The 19,888-nt window shown below is 43.4% G+C and overlaps 1 protein-coding gene across 1 annotated transcript; it reads right to left on the bottom strand.

Moving 5' to 3' along the window:
- Positions 1–562: 562 nt before the first annotated feature.
- LOC143963941 (C2 calcium-dependent domain-containing protein 4C-like) lies at positions 563–16,785 on the bottom strand. Its single transcript, XM_077473671.1, has 3 exons — positions 16,716–16,785; positions 12,923–13,032; positions 563–1,871 (listed from the first exon to the last, which is right to left on the bottom strand). The coding sequence occupies exon 3, from the start codon at positions 1,793–1,795 to the stop codon at positions 641–643; it is 1,155 nt and encodes a 384-aa protein (XP_077329797.1). The 5' UTR covers positions 1,796–1,871; positions 12,923–13,032; positions 16,716–16,785; the 3' UTR covers positions 563–640.
- Between the last annotated feature and the right edge of the window lie 3,103 nt (positions 16,786–19,888).

Raw genomic sequence — 19,888 nt, 5'->3', positions numbered from 1 at the left:
TACAATTCTAAATATTAAAGTGATGTCATTTTATTGTAGAATTAACTAACACCTAGGTAATTCTACAATAAAATGACATCACTTTAATATTATAATATTCATTAAATTATTTATTATATATGATATTGGTAGAATAAAATGTGGCCCCTTGAAAGTTCATTCCATTCAATTTGGTCCGCTGTTTCCCTTGGGTTTGATATGCTCGGTTTAGGCTTCCTTCATGAGGAAGAATAATCTAATGTAAAAAAATGCTTGTTTTGCGTTTGCGTGCATATGGCATTTAGTTGCATATATAAGTCAAATCATCCTCTTGGCTAGAATATTCATTTGTTCTAGCAATTGTAATTAATTTACACTTGTGTTTATGCAAATCTAGGTGATTTTACCTGCTTTTATGCATAATTTATGCCAGTGCTCTTCTCTCAAAATGCAGGTTTTTTAATGCCCCCAAATGCTGCTCCAAAGTACAAACCTAAATACCACAATGTGAGTGGGCACACTCAGCTGCCCATATACACGAGGCTTTAGAGGCTGTGCAGACAGAACACAAATACACACACTATCAGTGTATGACATGTTTTGCTTTATTTGTTTTAATTCAAAATGATTCAGTACCAACCACATAGATAATGTACATCTCTTAGAGCACTAGAACACTGAGAAGATGGAGTTTGCTTCTCCCTAGGATAGTTTCTCTTCGTACACCAGATCCCTTATTTATAGCTTTAATTTTCAACGTTTTCTGGAGAAGATCTTCAGGTTCAAGGCCCTCAAAATAGAAATCTTCATTGAAGATTGGGTTTCGGCTTCCTCTGATCAAGGTACTTCTTTGCTTTTGGTTTTTCCCAGGTACAATCGATAGGGAAATACTGCAGTTGATGTGTTTGGAATCTACAGACTCTCTGTAAAGTCCCTCGGCACTCACAAGTCGTATACGGAGCCTTAGGCTTTCAGCTCTGTATTCAGTGGACAAACGCAATATTCCTCCTGTGTCTAAGGTTAAAGTGTTATCCATAGGGAACTGCTTCAGGGGTAACAACAGACCGGTGTGTGAATAAGTGGGAGGATGCAGTGTCCACTCTTCGGAAGGTCTTCTGGTGACACATGGGCTGCTGTCTGTTGAGCTGTCTTCATCAGTGGACACTGAGTTATTCCTAAAAGAAGACTTGCATCTAACCTTCAAAGCTCTGGAGAAAATTTTTTCTTGGTTAAAAGCTTTTAACAGGGACATAGGGAGGGATCTGTATAGAAGAGGGGAGCTTAAAGGGGATGATTCAGTGGATGAAGTTGTATCACTATCTAAAGTACCAGAACGTCGCAGAGGCCTTGATTTTGTAGTGAACTTAATCTGTGAAGTTGTCTCTCTGCATGAAATGGTATTAGATCGAGATCGAGGTAGCAGAATGGGTGGATTAGCAGGATCATTGTGAAACAGTGACTCTTTTCTTCTTGTGTTGGGGCTTTCCAACAAGGTGCAAAACCCATAACAGGTAGGTGCTTTTAGGAGATGGGGTAAGGACAGAGCAGCCTGTGATTGAGGATCAGCATTAGTATTATCTTCTTCAAGAGATTCTTCAACGCTGTCCACTTGGATAGTATGTGTATCAAAGGAGTAAGGCTTTATTGCTTCAAATAATGAACTACTGAGGTCTGGGATGGACAGATAATGAGGACTTACTTTTAGGTCTTTCTGGCTTTGATGCCTGGGAGGTATGCAAAATTCAGGTATTCGTTCTGGTGTTAAAACATTTGTGAACGTATGAGGATGAGGTCTCTGTGTTTGTTTTCCAACCATTGTCTTCGTAAAACTTTAACAGCCAAGAACCATTCAGTGACATCGACATGTACCCTGCATAAAGAGTGTGGACGTGCTGAAAAAAAAAAGTAAAAAAAATTACTGATTAAAATGATCCACACAATTATACAGACAGGGGGGCTTAGTCACAGTCAGGGAATTTTTACCTGCAGGAGTGATTTTTCTGCAGGAGTGACCAGCAGTTGAACACAGCAGTTTAACCAAAGCCGGATAATGAAAGTAGAAAGAAGATACCACAAAGAATTCTGCTCCAGTCTGGACCTACCGCAAACCACCACTTTGGAAAGCATCTATTACAAGTATGATTCCTATTCACTCTACCCTTTAATATGCCCCTCTACTCTTCCTTCTCATACTAGTAACCTCTCTTCTATTCTCTTTTTTTTTTTTTACCCTTCGTCTCCACCACAAAACTTGTGCATATCCCCCTCACTTCTACCCTCTCCCTACTAGTTTTCATCACCTCCTGCAAATACTTAACCCAACTACTCACCCAAATACCCAGGACAGGGAGGTATATGCACTCATATACATCCCTCTCCCATCTTACAATCCTCACTCTCCTTCTTCTCCTAACCTCTGAGGATATCTCCCTGAATCCTCCACTATCTCACCCCCATACCTGGTACCCTCCTTCCTTCAGCATTAGCTGCAATCTACTAAGTTTAATCTCAATCCCCTGCTATCAACCCCCCCCCCCCCCCATGAATGCCAGCTCCGTCCGCAACAAGCTCACCTCTGTTCATGACCTTTTGTCACAAAAACCTGGTTTCAAGTATCAGCCTCTCCTGTGGCCCTTTCCCATGGAGGCCTCTACTGGATTCACTCACACAGATCCAGTGGACGGAAAGGAGGTAGAGCTGGTTTGCTTCTACCCCCACCGAGCTCCTTTCAAGTCTTTCCTACCCCTCCCTCTAGCCTTCTCTTCTTTTCAGACTCACTGTATGTGTCTGTTTTCTCCCATTTCTTTAAGCCCTTGTACACACGGTCGGAGATTCTGATGGAATGTGTCCTATCGGACCGTTTTGTCAGATATTCCGACTGTGTGTGGTCTCCATCGGACTGTTTCCATCGGAATATCTGACGGACCAACTTTTCCAACTTGTCGGTAAAATTTTCCGACAAAATGCTCCGATTGGACATACTCCGATCATGTGTAGCCTACTCCGACGGACAAAGTGCCACGCATGCTCAGATCAAATTCCTAGACCAAAGCTATTGGCTACTAGCCTGAACTTAGTCCCGTCGTAACGAAATAACGTCATCACGTTATGTACATGGATTTAATAACAACTTAGTCCGACCGTGTGTATGCAACATCACTTCCGGACCTCTTCCGGAATTAATCCGTCAGAATTACTCAGACGGATTTGGTTGTCGGAATCTCCGACCGTGTGTACAAGGGCTAAGGCTTGCAGTAATCTATCAGCCTCCTGGATCAGAGCCCAGCTACATCCCAACTTTTCAACTAAAGCCCCATACACATGGGAAGAATGTCGGGAGATTTGCAAGTCCAAACAATACCGGCCTTCATTCTGTGGGATCGACTTCTGTCAGACGTGCATGCTGGAAAACCAGTAGCTGACCGATTATCAATCAGTGCTCTCAGCCAATGGAAAAGAGTGCTGATTGGAGTGTTCGGGGGGGGGGGGCATGCCCCCGTCAGAACATAACAGCTCAGCGGGGGAGGTCACTGGACTAAGTTACATGGTTAGTACAGCGGCTCCTGACTGGAGCTGCCAGGTTTTTCACACAAAAAAAAAACTGTAGTGTGTACCAGGCTTTACCCTCATAGTTTGACCTTGGACAATGAACACAGTCCTCAACTCACACTGATGGTAATAACATTAGCTTTGTTTGCTCCCATCTTTGCACCCCCTACAACCTCACCAACACACTTTCCTTTCTCTAACCTCAACCTCATCACTTTCACAATGTCCTTGTCTCCAAGCACCTGTCCATCCAAGCAGAAAAAAATTTGTGCAGAAACCTTTGTGACTTTTTACATTCTCTTTTCTACTCAGCAACTGACCACTTCTATAACAAAATCACATCCCTGTCATGCCCTGACCTGGCCACTTCTGTCCACAACAGTTCATTTTCATCCACACTGGACTCCCTTGCTCCTCGCTGCACCAAGTATTAGGCCCCAAACACTACAACCTTAGCAGACTGATGACACCAGAAATTATAAGAGACATAGCTGCGCACTGGAGCGATTGTGGCAAAAAAACTAATCCCAGCAAGCATTCACCCAATATAAAGTAAATCCACCTTTCTAAAAATACAATTCCTCCCTCCATGCTGCCAAACAAGCCTAGTTTGTCAATCTCATTATTACTCTGTCCTCCAGCCCTTGACGACTCTTCTCTACTTTTAACTCTACTTTCTCCACCATCTCTTCAGGGAAGCCTATCCTGCCTTCAGCTAATAAACACATCTTCTATTTCTCCCATCAGTTCATCCCTTAGGCTGCTTTCACACTGGGGCGGTATTCAGGCGTTACAGCGCTAAAAATAGCGCCTGTGTAACGCCTGAAAAAAACCGGCCCCTTTAACTCCAGTGTGAAAGCCGGAGGGCTTTCACACTGGAGCGATGCGCTGGCAGGACGGTGAAAAAAGTCCTGCTAGCCGCATCTTTGCAGCGGTGAAGGAGCGGTGTATTCACCGCTCCTATACCGCTCCTACCCATTGAAATCAATGGGACACCGCGGCAATACCGCCGGCAAAGCGCCGCTGCAGCGGCGCTTTGCGGGCGGGTTTAACCCCTTTTCGGCCGCTAGCGGGGGTTAAAACCACCCCGCTAGCGCCCGCACACCGCCACTAAAACGACGGTAAAGCGCCGCTAAAAATAGCGGCGCTTTACCGCCGACGCTGCTCCCGCCCCAGTGTGAAAGCAGCCTTACAGCTATTACCTTTGTTCCACCAGCCCTCCCTATTAGATTGTAAGCTCGCAGGAGCAGGGATCTCCTAAACTTCTTGTATTTAATTGTATTGTTGCTGTATTGTCTTCCTTTATATTGTAAAGCGCTGCGCAAACTGATGGCCATATATAAATCTTGTATAATATTAATAATAATGATAATGTGTAGAATGCATTAAGGTCAAAAACCTTCTGGCTTTAGAACCACTTTAATAAAGTTTGTCTGTTTTACCTAATACTAAGTGAACTGATTTCCAAACCAAATGCATTTGCAAACAACATTGTTTAAAAGTCTCATGAATGTATGCATAAAGATATGCCAAATAAATAGAAGATCAGAAAATGTGTGTATTAGGACTGCACGATTTTCCATAGATCAGAAAGTAGTATACATTTTATCTCCCCTTTTTATCTTTTTGGATAGAGTATGGAAGAGTAAAACTCCCTGTCAAACTTTTATTGCTGTGTCCCTGCTGGGTAAATTCACCCTTTCTATATGTTTTAATAACCATTGTCATCAAGATAAAAAGTTAGGGGAAAAGCAAAATGGTGACAAATATTTCAGTGACCGGAGTCTGAGATGGGAATTCCCCTCACTTTTCCTCTTACTTCCTGTTGAAGCTCCAGGACAGAAAGTGAAGGGAAATTTCTGCATTGGGACAGAGACTGCAAACAATCAATCTTGTTATACTGCATCCAAACCTACGTTTCCTTGGTGTTAAAAAAAACAAGTGAGGATGAAAACACTGACAAATATTGTCTTTCACTCATCAAGCTAGTTTAGCATTTAAACATGATGACTTTTATTTCACACTTGAGTAAACACTGACAGGCCCCAGCCAAAACAAGCTGCTGTCACGTAAATTATTTTATTTCTGTGCTGTAATACATAATATGGAAGGGTACAATAAAAAACAATTGTTCTCTATGTGCCCCGTTTACACCACAATGTTGATGTCATGTGAGGTTTTTTTTCTTCACAGAAAATTGCATACATGTTTCTGCAGAGAAAAAAACTGCACGATACCAGTTTTTTTCTTTTTTTTTCTTGAATCTGCGGTGGTGCTGAAAACAGAAAATCACTAAGTGTACAAAAAATGTGCAAGTGAACACACACTATAAAAGTTCACTTAAGAATGTGCTTTTGTCCACTGCCCCCCAAAGGAGTAGGACCTTTCCCTGAACCCTTGGGCGCAAGGCTCCAAGTTGGCCATGGCCAGCTGAAGCCAACTACAGAGTACTAGGTCAAGGGGATTTCCCAAAGAGAGACCCCCCAGGTTCGAAGGGGGAAGGAACCTGATGGGCACACATCTGCTCACCCCCCCCCCCCCCCCCATACTTCAGAGCCAGCCCAAGGACTCACATCATTCATCCAGTAAGAAAAACACACACAAAAGTGAAGGTGACAAACGTTAGGAGAAAAATAAATAAAGTGTCTGTGCACTGGCTAGGCCCTGAGGCCTGGCAGCAAAAATTGCCCCAGAGTTAGCCTTCAGGCCTAGTCCATGAGGGCGCATGGCAGAAAGTGCTTTTCCCATGTGCCTAGTCACACTGAGAGGTCCCACACCCAAGTGTTTCTAAGATCACCCCGGGGGGGAACCACTCCCAGGGGGCACAGACACAAGTACAAAGTAGATTGATTCAAATCAGGAGGAACTGGGCCCATCCTGTTTTCCCGGGGGATTTACTCCTGTTCCCCAACTGCCTGTGGGTGCATTGGTTTCTGTTCCAGCCACTACTAGCCTTCAGAGCCCCCATCATACCAGCAGGGATACTATATAGCCAGCCATTATAAGGCCAGAATGGTGGCATTGAACCCCTACTGGACACTGATAAGAATAGATACTACACTTGATGATACCAGTGTTTTGTTGAGAACATATAGAACAGTTGTTTTCTTTGTGCCTTTGCAAAAACAGGTACAGAAAAACTCACATCTCTGCAGATGGTGTGAATGAGGCTTCAGTGAAAGGCTGTACAATGCTGAGCAGGGCCATAAACACTACAGGGAAGCTCTTCAGACTAGGTTTGATGATACGTATTTTACTATGTGCGTTACATTGAGAAGGAAAGCTGTAAAGCAGGGGTGACCAACCTTTTGAAGAACGAGGGCCACTTAAGCGACTTGGTAACCATTCGTGGGCCACAATGAGCAGAGCAGGCGGATGACAGGTCCATGCAGAGTGGACACGGACACAGCCCACTCTACTCTATGGGTCCTCCAATCCGATCCGCCCTAACAGAAGGGGATTGATCAGTTTGAAAGCAGCCAAGTAGCCACTACGTAGATATGCCCATATATACACTGCAAACTGACCTTTTAATAAGTCTTCCATTCAAGTATTGCCTGCTATTGCTGTCCCTGGCAGAGTGCATTTGGTATTACTCCGCCTGTGGTAAGAGACTGCACTATACAGGAAGCATCAGCTTATACAGCTCTGCTCCACAGCTGCTTGCTTTGCCGGCTTCATTAACAACACATATGCTCTGGGATGGCGGGTCTGCAACCCATGATCTGGGCTTGCCAATCTGCCATCCCACAGAAGGAGGTCGCGGGCCACATCAGAGGGCTCCGCGGGCCACATGTGGCCCTCGGGCCACTGGTTGAGCACCCCTGCTGTAAAGAACAAGTTGTCCCTAGAGAAAGCTAGTTTTTGCTCTTCTCACATAACAGTGGTTAATAGTGCTATGTGCTAAATTGTAAAATACAGTAGCACACTATTATAGTGGGTTTTTTTTTTACTTGTAGATTTATCATACACTCTCTAGAGACTCTTGGGATAACTTGAGGGAAGCTGTCCTTTAGTAAAGGGTGATAGCTTTTATTGATAGATCACTTCCTCTGGTACCAATACTTAAAATGTTCTGTAAACCCTTACAAGCCTCAGGTGATTAACAGAGAAGAAACAAATCATCAACAAATCATACATGCAGCCCTCTCTTCTGTACATCTGTTTCAAGTCCAGAATTTGCATATTTCTGAGCTTCCAGAGGTGGCAGGCAGGGATCTGATGTCACATAATGCACAACACAGAAAAGAAAGCTAAGTTTAATCTGAGACCTGAATGGAGGGAAGAGACACACCCCCCCCCCCCCCACTTCTACACAATCTCATAGGGAAACATGCACAGCTGAGGATGTCAATCACAGACTGAGTGCTGGAGTTCCTTCCTCTGCCCCCCTTGATTGCCACAGTCTGTCAGAAATGACTCATGCAGATATAAGAAGGATAGGAAGTAGATTGCACAGAAATCACACTCAGTGCTTTTGATTAAGGCGTGTGCACACTATAAAAGGATATCTTCTGTTCATTTTTCATTTCAGATAAAATCACTTTAAATTACCACTTCCCTGGTAGGTCCACAGATATTAACATATGCCGCTTATTTTCCAATATCCATGCCCCTCACACAAACCAGGGTACTAGAATGATAGCCACACCAGATATGGAAAAGGCATTCGATACTGTGGAGTGAGCATATCTTTGGTAGGTGATGAGGAGGATGGGATTCCCACTGAAATGTATTGATTGGATACGTAAGCTCTACGCGGACTCCCTGGCAAGCATACGGCTAAATGGCTTGCTATCCGCCCCCTTTCCTTTTCAGAGGGGTACCAGACAGGGATGCCCTCTCTCCCTTGCCCTCTTTGCCTTGGCCATGCAACCCATTGCTGAAGCATTCAGAATTTCGCCTGAGATTCGGGGCCTTTTGGGTGGGTTGGCTAGAGGAGAGAGTGGCTCTCCATGCCAATAACTTATTGCTTTTGTTTTATTGACGATGGTACCTCTCTGCAGGGTGCCCTCACAATTATGAATATCTTCATAACCTTCACAGGTTTACGTGTTAATTGTCACAAGTCCCTGCTGTTTCCAGTGGAGGAGGGGGCTAGATCTTCCTCACTCGCCTCACTGCCACTGCAGTGGGTTGATCACTTTACCTAACTAAGGATTGTGGTATCCAGACATAGTAGGGACTTTGTGAAATTCAACCTGGACCCCATGATAGCTGGGGTTAAGACTAAACTGAACGCATGGAACAATCTACCCCTCTCACTAATTGGACGCAATAACCTCCTCAAAATGAAGGTTCTTCCCAAATTCACGTATATTTTTGGTAATTCCCCTCAGTGGCTCTCAAAAAATGTATTTTAACTCTATTAAGCAACTCTTCGTGTCCTTTATCTGGGGATCTAACCCACCCAGATATACAGTAAATATACCACCTTGACTAGGCCTGTAGATAGGTGGGCTTGGCTCTACCCGACTGTTACAAATATTTTTTTGCAACCCAGCTGGTGGTTACTTCAGCCTAATCTAACTTACTCTGCCGTGCTGCTGGAGGCAGCAATTGTTGATTCCCTGGAGGCCTTACAAGGCTTGTTGTTTAGGGTGAAAAAGTCCCCACATCACCTCACACCTTCCATGAACACTACCATATAGATGTGGGAAACAAATGTGAAGCTCTGCAGATGCCTCAGCCAAATTCTTTCTCTCCATATACCCCCTTATGGGTGAATTCCAACCTCTCTCATTTCTGTACTATCCCGAACCCACAGGCTTGGGCCAAATACAAAATTGTAAAGTTGAAACATATCATTACTAATGCTGAGTTCTTTCCATGTTCTACAATCAAAGTTTAATGTAGCCACTCATGCATATTTTAGATACCTCCAGACTTCCCTTGCCTTCAGATGTCAAATTTATGGGTCAACCAGTAGTTCTATCATACTCTGAAAAACTAGAATCTACTCTCAGTGTGAAAGATTTGGAAAAGCCCACTTCTCAACTTTATGGTTACCTGCTTGTGGCTGCTAGTCCTGAGTTGTCCTCTCCCCACCGGAAATGGTTGGGGGACATCCCAGGACTGGATGAGGATGACTGGAGGCAGATTTGAGATTTCCCCTTCTCCCCCCTTGTCTCGGCCAGAGACAAAATGGTTCAATATAAAATTTTGCACAGAGCATATTATACACCTTACAGGCTCCACAGGATGTCTGTGGTATATTCCCCATCGTGTTAGCGTTGCACACACCAACCTGGATAATTTTTAACATCTTTTGGAGCTGTCCAGTAATTCAACAATACTGGCAAGAGGTCCTCACAGTGATTAAACGTGTAACAAAACTCCATATACCATGTCACCCGAGATACTGTATGTTAGACCTGGTGGAACAGCTGTCATTAACTGTGGCCAGAAGAATACTCATTAACCTTTTTATTGTTTTACACTCATAAAGCTATCACGATGAACTGAAAGCAATCATCCCCTCCTTCCATTCAATTTTGGAAGGGTCTGATTAATGCTTGTATACCCTTGTACAAAGCCGCTTATGCTAACAGGGGTTGCCCCAATAAATTGAATAAGGTTTGGGCATGCTGGCTTGGTGATTCCTCTACAATAAGCGGCGATCCAGCTAATGCAAGTTAAAGCATAGCCCTCGACAGGCACCCGCTCATGATGCCACTGCCTCAATCTGTATCCTGTTTACCAATATTTTTGAGCCTAGAAACGCCTAAGCTGACCCCACTCCCCACATTGCCCACATTGGGGTAGTAGTTTTGTAGTCTGTTTTGTTTAAGTTCTCATGATGTGTGTTGCTTTATGTGAATGAGACCTGTTGGTCTCACCCCTGCATGGGCTACAGTTGTATGTATACTTTAAAAAAAAATACAAATCATCACTTCCCTGTAGCCTCTATGTGAAGGTGTTTGGTCTTAGCAATTGGCCTTGTGGATGCATTGTGAAAGTGCAGTCAAGAAAGGTTCAGATGCTCCCTCATTTGTAAAGTACCGGCTATTTCACAGGGTTCTAGCAGGCAACAGGGTGGCAGGGGTGTGTGGGAGAGCGAGTGCACTATCGGATAATCCTGTTATTTTGCCAGAATGTATAAAATGATAGGTTTACTTTAAAATTACAGTAAAGAATCAGAGACTCTGCATTTTGATCCCTGCACCTGCTCCTGCCCACATGTCAAACTTTGACATGAGATTGTGTCTGTGCTGGTGATTTGTGTGCATCCACTCCTACGGGCTGCCTGCATGTAGCTCCAAGGTGAATGCACATACATCTGCCAGCAACTTTGCATAGAGAAGAGGCCTAATCGCCTGTCTGAATAGTTCATAGGTAGTTGTGGCTTATGTGAATATTGGTAAAGGAAAGGGATTCTATATAAGCAACAACATTCTCTAATGAATATTGGTAAAAGAAGGGGCTGCTATATAAGGAACACCATTCTCATATGAATATTGGTGAAGGAAGAGGATGCTATACAAGGAACAACATTCTCCTATGAATATTGGTGAAGGAAGGGGATGCTATATAAGGAACAACATTCTCCTATGAATATTGGTAAAGGAAGGGGCTGCTATATAAGAAACAACATTCTCCTATGAATATTGGTAAAGGAAGGGGATGCTATATAAGGAACACCATTCTCCTTATAATATTGGTAAAGGATGGGACTGCTATATAAGGAACAACATTCTCTAATGAATATTGGTAAAGGAAGGGGCTGCTATATAAGGAACACTATTTTCATTGGATATTGGTAAAGGAAGGGGCTGCTATATAAGGAGCACTATTTTGCAATGAATATTGGTAAAGGAAGGGGCTGCTAGATAAGGACCAACATTATTTTATAAATATTGATAAAGGAAGGGGCTGCTATATAAGGAACAACATTCTCCTATGAATATTGGTAAAGGAAGGGGATGCTATATAAGGAACAACATTCTCCTATGAATATTGGTGAAGGAAGGGGCTGCTATATAAGAAACAACATTCTCCTATGAATATTGGTGAAGGAAGGGGATGCTATATAAGGAACAACATTCTCCTATGAACATTGGTGAAGGAAGGGGATGCTATATAAGGAACAACATTCTCCTATGAATATTGGTGAAGGAAGGGGATGCTATATAAGGAACAACATTCTCCTATGAATATTGGTGAAGGAAGGGGATGCTATATAAGGAACAACATTCTCCTATGAATATTGGTAAAGGAAGGGGCTGCTATATAAGAAACAACATTCTCCTATGAATATTGGTAAAGGAAGGGGCTGCTATATAAGGAGCAACATTCTCTTATGCTTATGGTCTCATTTAGATAACTTATCATCAGATAACATCTTACCCAAATGAAACTAATCCACTAGGCTGTTGTGGTGAAAACCTTGTACTTTTCTTTTAGAAAGGGTTATAAATATTCACTGCAGGGATATACTGATGATGTTAACAATGGGCCTCTACAGTGCACTTAATTCTTTGTGCAGTTGTATTTGCTTAACATCTACAACAGTTTGGGCAATTTTGCATTTGGAAAAGCAACGACTGAAACTGAAATACCTCTTTAAGTCTGAGATAGCTAGTTGTACGAGGCAGTATATAAAGCATACAGTACATCTGTCCATTGGTTACCAGGGAGCCAAAAGGTAGAAGCTGCTTAATGTGCAGAGTCAGCTGCCAGTAATGGATGCAGTAAAATCAAAAGATAAGAAAGAGCATTTACTACTTACCTACCTGGCTGCTAAAAAAAAACCTCTGGGGGAACCTTCCTATATTATATCACCCAGGGTGTGTAGCACCATTACCTTTCTATATATGTGTTTTTCCCATGCTAGATAGATAAGAAAGAGCATATTACTCATTTCTATTTTTTTCTCAGGATCAGGATGTCCCGGTCATTTTAGGAGCATTCAGTAAGTAATTATGATTTATATCTGCAAATAAGTCAATGAATTGTAGTGTTTTTTTGTTTTGTTTTTTAAAGAAAGATTTTTTATTTCTATTCTGTCAGTAGCACCACTAACTCAGCGTAACCTACATTGGAAATGAGATACAAACTGCACCCGGGCAAAAAATAATTCCAGCATGAATTAAACTCACTGAAGGCCAACATACCACGTCACTTCTTTAATACATATGCAAGATTCTAAAGACTCGGATGGATGGTTGCCAGCTGTATTGAGGAACCCTAATACTTGGCAACTTTTGTAAGCTTGCTCAATCAGAAGCAGTATTGTAAAACTGAATGTCCTTTTATTCTTCATATACGTACCTTACAAAATAGAGTGCTTGTGAAGAACAGCTTAGTGTAGCTAATATTTTGTCACTGATCAAAAAATAAAAGCATTAATGGAAGATAAACACTTTAATGAAAGGACTGATTTATAAAAACCTACCTGTCCAGTTGACTACAGCTGGTTGGTGCCATGATGCAGGTATCAGGATAAGAGGTGAGGTCAGTCTCCAGGAAGGGCTTATGTTCCCTTATTAATAGCTAGAAGTCAACCTGTGACCAATAGGATGGAGAAACATTAGCATATGTAACCACATCCCCTCATGTAGCACCATCGCAGTGACACATCTCTCATATTAACCTCTTCTGTACCTGAAAGCTTTAAATACACTTTACTTTGTCACAGAGAATATTGCATTGTGATTTTTTGCAGCCTAATTTGACAAATGCAAGATTTTTTTTCTTCTGTTGTTAAAACTGTATGATTTATTCTTATTTTAATTTATCTACTTTAATCAAAAAATCAGTAAGGCCCCATTCACACTTGTGATTAGGGCTATAGTGCAAATTATGGGGCTAAGAATCAAAGGATTCCTGCAGCCAGAATGACAGGTGTTTGCGAATAGCCTGAGTCTATGCAAAACAATGACCTGCCTGCAGATGTTCAGATGTAAACGGTCTTCAGGACGGTTTACACCAGAATGTGGTGCTGGAAAGGTGCGTTCTGTGCATGTTTCCTACACCATGTTCAGAATGCACTGCCTTTGCAAACTGCTGCGGGTGCCAATACATTGTTAACGGCAACCCAAATGCAGACTAAAAATGCAGTGCCTTCTGGGCACCAGATCACAGTACCATGCAATTTAGTGCTACGTGTTTTTCAAAAAGTAGAGCACGCACTACTTTTTGTGCTATCCAATGAGATTTGCTGCCAATTCAAAGGAATGGGATGTCAAATCTCGCTGCAGAGGAACACACAGGAATCACATAGGAACACGGATCACATTCCTGTGAGATTTTGGTGTGAACCGGTCCTTCCACTGATTAGCTACAGTTGGGACAAATGTTCTGCATCCTGGCATGATCATCTGTGCCTACCCATAGGTAATCATGAAAGTCTGTTCACATCCGAGCATTTGCATAAATTTGTGGGCCCCGGTCAGCCTGTCATTGCTTTGTATAGGCTGAGCAGTTACAGTCACATCTGTCATTCTGGCCACAGGAATCTTCTGAATTTGGAATCCAGAATTTTCACTATAGCTCTAATCACAAGTGTGAAATGTGCAAGAAAAAAAGTATGTGAGGGATTATAGAAACTGTGTTACAACACTCATGTATCTTCAGTGGAAACTCATTTTTATGGCTTCATTTTCAGGAGAACTTAGGCCGCGTACACACGCGGGGACTGTTCGCTCAACTTTGTCCGCTGAACAGTGTTTCAGCGGACAGTCCGCTCGTGTGTGGGCTTTCAGCGGACAGTTTCAGCGAACAGTCTGCTGAACAAGGTTTTTCGGAATTTCCGAAAAACTGTCCGCTGAAACCTTGTTTCAGCGAACAGTCCCCTCGTGTGTAGGCTTGTTCGTCAAACAAAGTTCCGCGCATGCTCAGAAAGAATTTATACGCCGAAGGTTGCATTGCAGTGTATAGGACGTTGTTTTCTAGTCCCGTCGTACGTGCCGTTCACGTCATCGCGCACGGTTTCAGCAAACTGTTCGTACGTCGTGTGTGGCCATGTCCGTCCATGCTAATTTTGAGCGGACTTTCCGCTGAAACTGTTTGACGAACAAAGTTGAGCGAACAGTCCCCACGTGTGTACGCGGCCTTAGAACAAAGTTTCATTTAAACGTTCAGTTGGGGGGGTGGAGTGTCAAAAAGGCATGGTGGAGCTGCATTTTTGCTGCCGCCAACCTCCGCCCCCCTTAAGCTGCAATAAGAAGCGGACAAAGAGGTTTTCATCCTGTAGTCACGATGTTTCGCTTTGCACCTGCGGCAAAGTTTACCCGTTACATAGAATCACACTTTCTCACCACCTGTCAATAGCCTCTGAAGCGCAATCCGAATGCAGATCAAGCTTCACAGGAAAGGGACATTTAGATGCATGTGTAAATGTTTAGATGCACGTCTAAATACATGGTTCAGATTTGAACCATTAAAGGGCAGGCTGAATGTACCAAGTTGATCGATCGATCAATTTGGGTACAACCAGCCTGCCGGATTTGCTTGGGATTATTGTAAGCGACTGTTATAGCCACTAGCGATAATCAAGGTCTTCTCCCGGTGGGGAAGGATTCCCCCTGCCCTTCCCCGCCCCCCTATTGAGAGAAGACGATGGCCCAGCAGGAGGGATTCCTCTGTCAGCACTGTCTGTATTGATGGGGGAATAAGGCTAGTTTCTTTGCTGAAACCACGTGTTGCAGGAAAGAAATATGCTCCTTGTATGGATGGCCTAGATCTACCCTAATACATTCCTCTTATCTGTAGGATGTGCTTAATCTGTGAAGTATAATAAGCACAAACTGCACTAGAAATTTGGATTATTAATGTGGAGGTTTATTTCTGGCTCACTCTCTTGCAGTAGACTGCCACTGCACCATGAAGGAAATTATATCTGTTGCAGCCGAAAACCTGTACTTTGCTCATGAAAGCAACCTCATCAGTAACCTTAACAACCACGTGTTGGGAAGGTGGAAGGTGCTTAATCAGCTTGGTACCACATTTAAAGAGAAGGAGAGCTCTGAACAAATATGCAAGGGTGCATAGATTTAATTCTGCCACAACAAGGCTTTAGGAGGAGAACCTTAACTAGTTCCCCACTGCATACAGGAAAGAAAAAGTAGTAATAAAAACACACACATACTATGAATAAAATATATTTTTATGTTACATTTTTACCAATGTTTACCTATAGTTTCAATCAGGGGTGCACTGATACTGATACTGGTATCTGTATTGATACTAAGCAATTGCACAAGTGCTCCTACTCGTGCAAATGCTCTGATACCTGAAACTGATACCTTTGCGGTGTGATTTGAGCCCATACAAAATGAATGGACTCAAACCGCACTGCAAAGAATTGCATACGATTTGAACAGGAATGTGGTGTGATTCCTGTCCAAATTGCATGCAGTTTCCCCAGCTGCTCCTGTATGAACCCAGGCTTGTTGTAGTGATTTCAGCTTGGGTTCACCAGGAGCGGTGCGGGACACTGCATGCGATTTGAACAGGAATCGCACCACATTCCTGTTCAAATCAGATGTGATTCTTTGCAGTGCGATTTGAGCCCATTAATTTTGCAAAAAGGATACCGCAAAGGTATCATTACTCGGTATCGGCGACTAATTGACCGAAAGTATCGATACTCATATTCAACGGTAAAAAAACGGTATTGGTGTGTAACGACACCCCGAGTATGAAAGGGGTTAAAGCTGTTTAGGTCATTCCATTTCCAAACACAAAGGCAGCTACCGAACACTCCAATCAGCTGAACAAGAAACCCATATGAAAAATTCTTCTCCCCAAGTACGAGACTAGGCTCTGTACGGAGGGTCAAACAGGAATCAGACTCTTTATTAAAACGAATGCAGGCTTTTTATACACTTGAGAATACTGCAGGCGCCACATGAACAATGACCGCATCCACCCACATCACACAATGGTTACATAACGAGCCCCCAATACACATTATTCTGAGTGTCAATACCTCACTTAGCGGGCAACAGGTGAGTTCATTAGCACACTTAATAATAGGTAAAGGGAAAACTGACTCAGACAAGATTAACACGATTTACTTATCCAGACAAAGGCAACATCGTTAAGCAATAGACGGTCGGTTTCTTACATTTAACTTCCTGGAATGCCCATATTAGGAGGTATACTTCCTAGCCATAGACCTCACAGTGTACAGGGCATAAAATGTTCATATTTCTTGAGAGATATTGTTAATGAATATTACTGACCCATTTGAAGTAATCCAATCATATTCTCAGGGTTCATTCTTTTCTTGGTCACGCTGCGCCCAAAAGTGACTCCCGTCACACGGTGTAACCCTAGTGTCAATACATTATACTGTTGTATTGACACTATAACAAATATAGTATATGTAAGATGGTTAATATTTAAACCTGAATGTATCTGAGACTGGTATACCTGTGCAATTTTTGTTAAGCTTCTTTTTCTATTTTAGTAACCACTTCAGCCCCGGAAGATTTGGCTGCTGAATGACTGGGCCATATTTTGAGATTCGGCACTGTGTTGCTTTAACTGACAATTGCGTGGTCATGCAACGCTGTACCCGAACGTCCTTTTTTTCCCATAAATAGAGCTTTCTTTTGGTGGTATTTAAAAAGCGACAATTTTGAAAAAAACACAATATTTTGTACTTTTTGCTATAATAAATATCCCCATTTTTTTTTTTTAAACGATTTTCTTTCTCAGTTTAGTCCGATATGTATTCTTCTACATATTTTTGGTAAAAAAAATTGCAATAAGCATATATTGATTGGTTTGTGCAAAATTTATAGCGTCTACAAAATAGGGGATAGATTTATAGTATTTTAATTATTATTATTTTTTTACCAGTAATGGTGGCGATCTGCGATTTTTATCATGACTGCGACATTATGACACATCGGACACATTTTTGAGAACATTGGCATTTATACAGCGAACAATGCACTGATGTCAGGTCACCTGAGACCAGGTGACAGATGCACACCGTAGGGCTTAGGAGTGCACCGCAAGGTTGTGGACCCTACAGCTGACTGCTGCGGACGGGGGTCAAGGTGATAGGAAGGCAGGGCCGCCAGAACACCAAGATGGATCCCACCGGGGTTAGAGCGTAAGATTCCCTGGGGCGCGGAGTCTAAGAGCCAGCAGGTGTTCACCAGAGCCTCTAGTGGTGAGGATGGACTTGGCTGCAACTGGCTCCAGGTCACGACCCCCAGGGTCACCCAGCTCACACCCACAGTAGGTAACAGGAGGATAGGGATGGTGAGGGACAAAGCCAAGGTCGGGGCCACAAGCAGACAGGAATAGTCAGGGACACGCCAAAAGGTCAGGATCACAGGCAAACAGGGATAGTCAAGGACAAAGTCGGTAACGGAATAACAGCAGAGCACGTGGCAGATAACAGGAAGCTAACACACAAAGGTTGATCAGCAGGGTTGGCCTGCAGTACACAGGTTAATATAGAGTTGTCTGATAGGAGCTAGGGTGGAGCCATGCCAGAGGATGGATTACAAAGGCAGTCAGGTGAGGGTCGGCTGGTCTCTAGAGATGAACACATGGAGACAGGTAAGCAGACGAACTCTATTGCATAACCATGACAGTACCCCCCCTCTTACGAGGCCTCCCCCTTCCCTGCCTGGGACCAGGTTTAGAGGGGAACTTCAAATGAAACTTCCTCAACAGAGGAGGTGCAAAGACCTCGGAAGCCGAAATCCACGACCTCTCCTCAGGACCAAAACCTTTCCAGTGCATGAGGTACTGGAGAATGCCTCTACAGAGTCGGGAATCCAAAATTTGGCTAACCTTGTACTCCTGATCATCCTCAGAGACCGGTAATATGGTAGAGAGAGGACGAGAGAACTTATTGAGGACTAAAGGCTTCAGAAGGGCAACATGGAAGGAGTTAGAGATTTTGAGGCTTTTGGGAATCTGGAGCTTGAAACAAACCGGATTCAGTTTAGAAATTATTGTGTACAGGCCAATGAATCTTGGAGCAAATTTGAGAGAAGGAACCCGGAGTTTGATGTTCCTGGTGGAGAGCCAGACTTTGTCTCCTGGCTGAAGAGAAGGTGGCTTACGCCTGCGACGGTCAGCAAAACTCTTGAATTTGTTGGCAGCTTTCTGGAGGGAATCATGAACGTCAGCCCACATGGAATTGAATGATTCCTGAACAGTAGCCAAAGCTGGAATGTCAGAAGAACAAGTCATGGGAAGAGGGAGTTGAGGATGTCTTCCATAAACAGTGACAAAGGGTGCTTTCTGAGAACTGACGTTGACATGATTATTGTGGGAGAACTCAGCCCACGGTAATAGTGATGCCCAGTCATCATGATGGGCAGAGACCAAGGTACGGAGAAAGACCTCCAACTCCTGATTAACTCTGTCAGTCTGGCCGTTGGATTGGGGGTGATAAGAAGAGGTAAAATCCAAGGTAATGTCGAGGGATTTGCTAAAGGCTCTCCAAAAACGAGACGTAAACTGCACACCCCTGTCCGAAATGACATGAGAAGGAACACCATGAATGCAGAAAATCTCTCGTACAAAAATGGGAACCAAGGCAGGGGCAGAAGGGAGACCAGGAAGAGGAACAAAATGAGCCATCTTGGAGTACCGATCGATTACTACCCAAATGGCCGTATTATTCTCCGACAGTGGAAGATCAGTGATGAAATCCATGGCGATATGAGACCAGGGCTCCTTAGGAACGGGCAAGGGCATGAGAAGACCAGCAGGGGCTTGAGTGGACGATTTAGACTGAGCACAGACGTGACAAGCCTTAACGTAGTCTTTAACATCCGAGCGGAGATTAGGCCACCAGTAGTGACGACTGATGAGCAGGAAGGATCGGAGGAACCCAGCATGACCTGCCACCTTGGAATCATGTCCCCAACGAAGAATCTTAGCTCTTAGCTCCGTGGGAACAAAGGTCTTGCCAGGAGGAATTTTTGATTTCAGGGTGGTAGAATGGGCAACAATGCATAAGGTAGGAATGATCGGCTCAGGATCAGGGTTGGACTCCTCGTCCAAAGTGTCAAATGACCTAGAGAGAGCATCAGCTCGACCGTTGCAGGAACCAGGTTTGTACGTAATCGTGAATTTAAAATGGGAAAAGAAGAGACTCCACCTGGCCTGTCTGGGGTTCAGATGTTTAGCATTCTGTAGGTACTGTAGATTTTTATGATCAGTAAAGATCGTTATGGAGTGAGGGGAACCTTCCAAGAGATGACACCACTCCTCCAACGCCAATTTAATTGCGAGAAGTTCCAGATCACCAATGGCATAATTTCTCTCTGCCTGAGAATTTTTTTTGGAGAAGAACGCACATGGTTGACATTTATTCTCAAAGAACTGAAGAAGCACAGCTCCCACCCCCATCGAAGAAGCGTCTACTTCAATAAAAAAT

Source organism: Lithobates pipiens, unplaced genomic scaffold, assembly GCF_037356315.1.
Source record: "Lithobates pipiens isolate NorthernLeopardFrog02 unplaced genomic scaffold, aLitPip1_a1.2 Scaffold_8, whole genome shotgun sequence".
Lineage (NCBI taxonomy): Eukaryota > Metazoa > Chordata > Amphibia > Anura > Ranidae > Lithobates > Lithobates pipiens.
The sequence above is the reverse complement of the archived record's forward strand: the minus strand, read 5'-3'. Positions and strand labels throughout refer to the sequence as shown.